This window comes from Mus caroli, chromosome 9 (assembly GCF_900094665.2).
Source record: "Mus caroli chromosome 9, CAROLI_EIJ_v1.1, whole genome shotgun sequence".
Lineage (NCBI taxonomy): Eukaryota > Metazoa > Chordata > Mammalia > Rodentia > Muridae > Mus > Mus caroli.
The window spans coordinates 92,300,677-92,308,422 of record NC_034578.1 but is presented as its reverse complement, the minus strand read 5'-3'; the positions used below and the strand labels follow the sequence as shown (position 1 = coordinate 92,308,422).

General features: G+C 44.5%; 1 protein-coding gene across 1 annotated transcript in view; it reads left to right on the top strand.

Moving 5' to 3' along the window:
• Zbtb38 (zinc finger and BTB domain containing 38) overlaps positions 1-6,192 on the top strand; it is a 22,458-nt gene extending 16,266 nt beyond the window's left edge. Inside the window, exon 2 of the mRNA XM_029481986.1 lies at positions 4-6,192. Coding sequence (XP_029337846.1) covers positions 4-3,570 — 3,567 coding nt within the window. The 3' untranslated portion in view covers positions 3,571-6,192. The remainder of the gene's footprint in view (positions 1-3) is intronic.
• The last annotated feature ends 1,554 nt before the right edge of the window (positions 6,193-7,746 follow it).

Here is a 7,746-nt window from a genome sequence, read left to right as displayed (position 1 = left end):
AAGGACGACTTTCACAGTGACACAGTACTCTCCATCTTAAATGAGCAGCGCATTCGGGGCATCTTATGTGATGTCACCATCATCGTGGAAGACACCAAGTTTAAAGCCCACAGCAATGTCCTGGCCGCCTCAAGTCTTTATTTCAAAAACATCTTTTGGAGCCATACGATCTGCATTTCCAGTCACGTCTTGGAGCTGGATGATCTGAAAGCTGAAGTNTTTACAGAAATACTTAATTATATCTACAGCTCTACCGTTGTGGTCAAAAGACAGGAAACCGTCACTGATCTTGCTGCTGCAGGGAAAAAGCTGGGAATATCATTCTTAGAAGACCTTAGTGACCGCAACTTCTCAAATTCCCCAGGTCCTTACGTAGTCTGCATTACTGAAAAGGGAGTGGTTAAAGAAGAAAAAAATGAGAAAAGGCACGAAGAACCAGCTGTCACTAATGGGCCAAGGATCACAAACGCGTTTTCCATCATTGAGACGGAAAATAGTAATAACATGTTTTCTCCCCTGGACTTGAGAGCAAGCTTCAAAAAGGTGTCTGATTCCATGAGGACAGCCAGCCTTTGCCAGGAGAGAGCCAGCGTCTGCCATGAGGTAGAGCCTGTCCGCACACTTGCTGAGCACTCGTATGCCGTCTCGTCCATCACTGAGGCCTACAGGAGTCAGCCTCCGAGGGAACAGGACAGCAGCTCATCTGCTAAAACAGGTAAAGAAACTGGTGATGCTCTTGCCACAAAAGCGAAGCCATGCCGAAAGCCAAAGCCCCAAACCCAGGATTCTGACTCAACCACAGAAAATATGCCACTCTCTCTAGTAACCTGCCCAGAGGTGAATCAAGAAAGAAGCCCACAGCCAGCTCCAGATCTGTCACACTCAGAGCCTCCCAGCAATGAGGGAGATATCCATGTTCCCAGGGAAGAAGAAAATCAGCCCTCTGATGCTCCCAGTCCAGGAGCAGCAGAGGTCCCGCCCCTCGTTTATAACTGCAGCTGTTGTTCCAAGTCCTTTGACAGCAGCACGCTGCTCAGTGCCCACATGCAGCTCCACAAGCCAACCCAGGAGCCTTTTGTGTGCAAGTACTGCAACAAGCAGTTCACCACCCTTAACAGACTGGACCGGCACGAGCAGATCTGCATGAGGTCTAGCCACGTGCCCATCCCAGGAGGAAACCAACCGTTCTTAGAAAACTACCCCACTATTGGACAAGATGGAAGTTCATTCAGAAGCCCGGAATCATTACTACCAGAAAATAGGATTGGCGAACTATCCAGCGCAGGGAGTGCCTTGTCAGACACGGACCACATGGTGAAATTTGTGAACGGGCAGATGCTCTACAGCTGCATCGTGTGCAAACGTAGTTATGTGACTTTGTCCAGCCTCCGGCGGCATGCAAATGTTCACTCGTGGAGAAGAACATACCCTTGCCATTACTGCAACAAGGTCTTTGCGCTGGCTGAGTACAGGACACGACATGAAATCTGGCACACTGGAGAGAGGCGGTACCAGTGCATTTTCTGTCTTGAAACTTTTATGACCTACTACATACTAAAAAACCATCAGAAGTCTTTTCATGCCATAGATCACAGACTCTCCATCAATAAAAAAACAGCGAATGGAGGCTTGAAGCCTACTGTCTATCCATACAAACTTTACAGGCTCTTGCCTATGAGATGCAAGAGGGCACCTTATAAGAGCTACCGGAATTCTTCCTATGTAAGTGCTCAAGGAAGCAGTCAAAGGGGTGAATCCGCCCCTGATACGTTCATCGTTCCGAATCTGCAAAGCTCTGAAATGCCCACACTGGACTTCCAAGATGGCAGAAACACGTTGGCCAGCAGCCCTGCCATGCCAGTGGAAACACCTTCACGGCAGGGCGCACCCACTTCTGCCAGAGTAAAAAATGCAGAAGGCATCAAATGGAGGAAGCAGGCAGTGAAAACCAATCTTGTCGATAACTTCGATTCAACTGAGGTGTCAGTTTCTTCCACTGGAAACACCGTCAGCGCCACCCTACAGACAGAACCCGCATGTGTTTCATCTGTCGGCAAAGGCAGTGAGCACTCGGCCTCTGTGATCAGCTACAGCGGCTCGGTGCCCTCCGTCATTGTGCACAGCAGCCAGTTCTCGTCGGTGATCAAGCACAGCAACGCCATTGCTAGCCTGACCAACAGCAACCACAAGTCCCCTTCACAACCGGTGGTCAGCCCGTCCCTGATCAAGGACAGCAAGCCCGAGACAGAGAAAGCCAGTAAACCTGCAAGCAGACCCAAAAGCACTAAGGAGAAAAAGAAAACTGTTCCGAGTAACAGGGGAGAAATAACAGAGGAGACAAAATATGTTGCTGATCACGGAGGGTCTTCAGGCAAAACCACAAACGTTGAAGAAACCAGTAAGATTGAAACTTATATCGCAAAACCTGCTCTGCCCGGTACCTCCACAAATAGCAATGTTGCACCCCTTTGCCAAATAACAGTGAAAATTGGGAACGAAGCCATCGTGAAAAGGCACATCCTTGGGTCTAAGCTGTTTTACAAAAGAGGGAGAAAACCTAAGTATCAAATGCAGGAAGAGACACTGCCTCGGGAGAATGACCCACAAACCCCTGGGGACAGCCCCCTTGGGCTTTGCCAGGCTGAATGTGTAGAGATGAGTGAAGCATTTGATGAAGTGAGTGACCAGGACTCCACTGATAAGCCGTGGCGCCCATACTACAACTACAAACCCAAGAAGAAATCCAAACAGCTGAGAAAAATGAGGAAAGTCAAATGGAGGAAGGAACGCAGGAGCAGAAGCCCCGNCGGCCGGTACAGATACCCAGCCGAACTGGATCGTGCAGAGGTGAAACTGCCCCCAGATAAGGCCTTCGAAGAAGAAGAAGAAGAAGAAGAAGAAGAGAATAAAGAGATGCCCAAGCTGCAGTGTGAGCTCTGTGATGGCTGCCCTGATGGGGCAGCAGGGGCGGGAGCCGAAGGCAAGCCCCACCAGCATCTCACTTCGAAGCCTTACATCTGCGAGCTCTGTGCAAAGCAGTTCCAGAGCTCCTCCACACTCAAGATGCACATGAGATGCCACACTGGAGAGAAGCCNTATCAGTGCAAGACCTGTGGGCGGTGCTTCTCGGTGCAGGGGAACCTACAGAAGCACGAGCGCATACACCTGGGCGTGAAGGAGTTCATCTGTCAGTATTGTAACAAGGCATTCACACTCAGCGCAACGCTCAAGATCCACGAGAGAATCCACACTGGGGAGAAGCGCTACCACTGTCAGTTCTGCTTTCAGGGTTTCTTGTATCTCTCCACCAAACGGAACCACGAGAGGAGGCACGTCCGGGAGCATGATGGGAAAGGCTTTGCTTGCTTCCAGTGCCCCAAAATATGCAAAACAGCTGCTGCCCTCAGAATGCACCAAAAGAAACACTTATACAAGACCTTACCTAAGCAAGAGGAAACAGATGACACATGCCACGAGAACTCGGATCTCTTGGANAGTCAGCTTTGCACTGATTCGGAAGACAGCGACCAAAAGGATGACATAAAAGCCTTTGCTGAAAACGTCCTTTGAGTGACAACAACAGTTAGAAGTCTTCAAAATTGTTTGTGATTTTTTTTCTTTCTTTCTTTCTTTCTTTTTTTTTTTTTTGTTGTTTTTTTAGTTTTTTAAGCTTAGTTTTGTTCACATAATAGTCACAAAGGATAGGGGGCGGTGTTAATTTTCATTTGTGTAAACTCCAAAAAAAAAGGATCCTAACAACTATTTTGGGTTTTATCATTCACTTCACACAGAATGCGTAAAAAACAAAATAGCTGAATCCTCTAACGACCCTAGTATCTTNTGAAGGCTAATGAGTTCTTAGCTGTGGGATTTTGAACAGTGAAAACAGCAACGGAATTTTAGCCTAATTTAACACTTTCCCAAGAGCACTAATGAGGTCTGCCGAACTGTTGTTAGTCACTGGAGAGAGCAAGGGTCAGGATCATGAAGACAGCGTCTTCGAGACGTGCAAAACGAGCTATGACAGTATTTATTGCCNTTGAGTTTCTGCACTGTTAATCTTTGGTAAATTAATGGGTATTTACAAAATACTTAACAATATAACTGAAAATATGTAATGGATAACCTAAAGTAGGACATTCACATATCATCTAGAAATACTTTCCTGCAACATAAACCTTGTAAAATACATATATGAATCACTGTAACTTTTAGCTGTCTATATGTCCCTTGTAGAGAATCCTAACGAGCAATAGACCTGAGAGAATGAGGAGTGCTGTAGAAATCAGTAGAGCACTTGGAATCTGACTGGCGAGCATGTGTATGCTGCTCAATGGGATGCTGTGCTGTTCCCTTGAACTGTTATTAGAACTGGTCCACTCAAGTCACACAGAACATAGGTCATGCCTTATCTATGGGGAAAGCCTTCCCAGACTTACCTGAGCTTCCCTAGGCCATAAATCCTCTGCAGTGGCCTCACCTCAGAGACTAAGAATAGTCAGATTCNTCGGAACCTCTGCCGTCTTCCAGTCCTCCCAAGGCCATGGATGTTGGGGGCTGCCCTATCCAGACTTAAGGGGTCAGATAATCCTGATATCTCCCATTCCGCTGAATCAGCACGCAGGAGGTTGAGAGCAAGATACACACCTCTGTGGTAATCTAGTCTCAGGCACTTGGAAATGGCAGAAAGCCTAATTCCTCAATTTTACACGTCCTTGGAGATAATGCAGCCCACAGGTACATAGTGGTTAACAACAGGCTCTTGTCCCCCACTGATAACATGGGGACAAGGGGACCTGGTGACCTCCTNTGCCTCTAACAGCAGACCTGTTTCTGAGGGGTGGGGAGATAGAATATGGAAGGACAGGNCTCTGTCCCTTACAGACAGGACTCAGAAGCATCCACAAAGCCAGATGCTCTGTCCTCATGTGTGCAGACATTAGCCCCACTTACATTTCTAAATAATTTTTATATTAACATGACTGTCAACATTGCCCTCAGAAGTCTGCTTGCCCTACAAGTATTTTTTTTCCTGTGAACTAGGATCCTGGAAAGCTGGAACGCAAAAGATTCTTCCTGTTAAAACTGCCAGAATAGGAGGGAGGGGGAACACACCCTGCCCTTCCAGCCCCAGGATGGGCAAAACTCAGAACAGTTCCAGCAGCCATTCCTGNTCAATGGATTTAGTAGATGGAAAGCCAAGGCTGGAAGGTTATCAGAGGACTCCTGTTTCTCGCACCAAATGTTGTGTTGTCTCCATGAAGAAGGCTTAGTGGGGTTTGGGGTGGGCAAAAAGAAAAAAATTAAACACCCAGAACAAACAAGGACATGATTCCAGGTGACCTTTTATACTGTAGCACGTTGCTGTTAACCCCAGTATGTATCTGCATTTATCATTTGCTCATCTATGTCCACCTACATACAGTATTATATACTAGAGGAGATGGGAAACTGCAAACAAACTGAGCTTTGTTTTGTCCGTTGTATATATGTACACCCACATCATTTGAGTTTTGTTGAGTCACAAAGGGCTTATGAAAATCACTTTTGAATTAATAACTAGATGACAAGCAATCCTGTGATCCACTAATTTGTTTTATCTCAGTTATAATTATAAAAAATTATGGATTTAAGTTATTTTGATTTAACTACAAATATAATTATATGTATGGATGTCTCCTGGCCCTTATATGTGGATATTTTTTAAGTGGACTTGTATGCTGATAATTCTAGACCAAAGTAAATATGGCAGAATATTTATACATACAAATAATTTTGCAAATATTTTCTATAATTGTATTATTCGTTTAAAATGTTGATAGCTTGTGTTAGTTTCAGGGAGGGGTGTATATTTTGATAAAATACTTGACTTTGTATTTCTGTACATTCTATACAATTTATAGAAGAGCCATTTTAAGACAACTGGTTACGTTTTTGTTGTTGTTGACTGTATAAATGTTATGAGTGNTGTTTAAGTTTGCATCNAGTACGTAACGACCAAGTAGAACTGAAGTGTAAACAGTGGACATACTGTATGCCGTACGAGATATACTGTAACTCACTGTCTTAGCATCTGTATTTTGGTTAGGAAATATGATTAAATGCAGATGTTAAGGGTTGGAAAGGTCTAATTTTATTTTTAGAAATAATGAATATAAATTTGTTTTGCTTGATTAAAATAGCTTATTCCTACATTAGGTGTCTTTTCTAAATGACTTACTGTTAATTCTTCTTTGCAGCTATTTCATCTTTGTGAGTCATGGCTTTGTTACATACAACACTCATTCAATATAACTGTTTTCCTTGCTTATATTTCATGGAACCTACATGCTTAGGACTCATAAACTGTGATATTAAAATAGGGACCAGACATAGTGGCAGATTCATTTAATCCCAGCACTCAGGAGGCAGAGGCAGGCAGAACTGAGTTTGAAGCCAGCTGGTCTACATAATGAATTCTAGGCCAGCCAGAGCTACCAAAACAAAGCAATCGGAGGTGGGAGGGGGAAAACCTGAATAAGAGACATCAAATACTTCTGGTAAGTGTTGGGGATAAGCCTGATGTTATGGTACCTCAAAGTGAAATCCTCACTTGGAAGTATTACAGAAAACAAATATTTACTGAATCCCAGATGCTTAGCCATGTATTTAGATCTAGGCATTCATTATTAACCCCCAGCTCTGAAGGAATCCCCATTACCTGTTTTGTAGTGACTTTGAGACACTCTCACAGCAAGGCAGGGAGTTTGAACTTTCTTGGCTCTTTCAAGAAAAATGCTTATAAGCATTCTTATAAGACACTGGAGAATGAGGGGACAAGACAAAGTCGTGCAGCTTTGAAATGTTCTAGATCAGTGGTTCTCAGCCTTCCTAATGCTGCGACCCTTTAATCTAGTTCCTCATGTTGTGCTGACCCCTAACCATAAAATTACNTTCATTACTACTTCATGACTATAATTTTGCTACTCCTATGAGTTGCATTGTAAATATCTGTGTTTTCTNATGGACTTAGGTGACCCCTGGGAAAGGGTCCTTCGACCCTCAAAGAGTTCACCGCCTGCAGGTTGAGAACCACCGTTTTGTAGACTTCTGTGAAATGAGCTTGAAGAAGGCTGTTTCCAGATTGGTGTCATGTGTATTGAGTGTGAGTTCCTCTTCTGGGCCAGGGATATTGCCCCATAAAACCTGCTATAGCTTCATGCTGTTATCAGCTGGCAATATTTCACATGAAAGAATCCTATTGCCACAGACTAACTGTCTTAGGGTTTTATTGCTGTGAACAGACACCATGACCAAGGCAAGTCTTATAGAAAAACAACATTTATTTGGGGCTGACTTACAGGTTCAGAGGTTCAGTCCATTCTCATCCAGGTGGGAGCATTGGGCAGCATCTAGGTAGGCATGGTGCAGGCAGAGCTGAGAGTTCTACATCTTCATCTGAAGGCTGCTAGTGGAAGACTGCCTTCCAGGCAACTAGAGTGAGGGTCTTAAGCCCACACCCACAGTGACACACCTACTCCAACAAGGCCACACCTCCAAATGGTGCCACTCCCTGCTCCAAGAATATACAAACCACCACACTAACCTTAGCCAGGTATCTGGTGGCAAATGCAGGCAGTCATGAAGGGAAACGTGAAGAGGGTTCTAAGCTCCGCAAATATAATCCACCAACACAAAATCAGTTTTTATTTTTAACACTTTCAAGTGGCTACTTGTAGCATCCGTTTTCTATTTGTAGGGCAAATA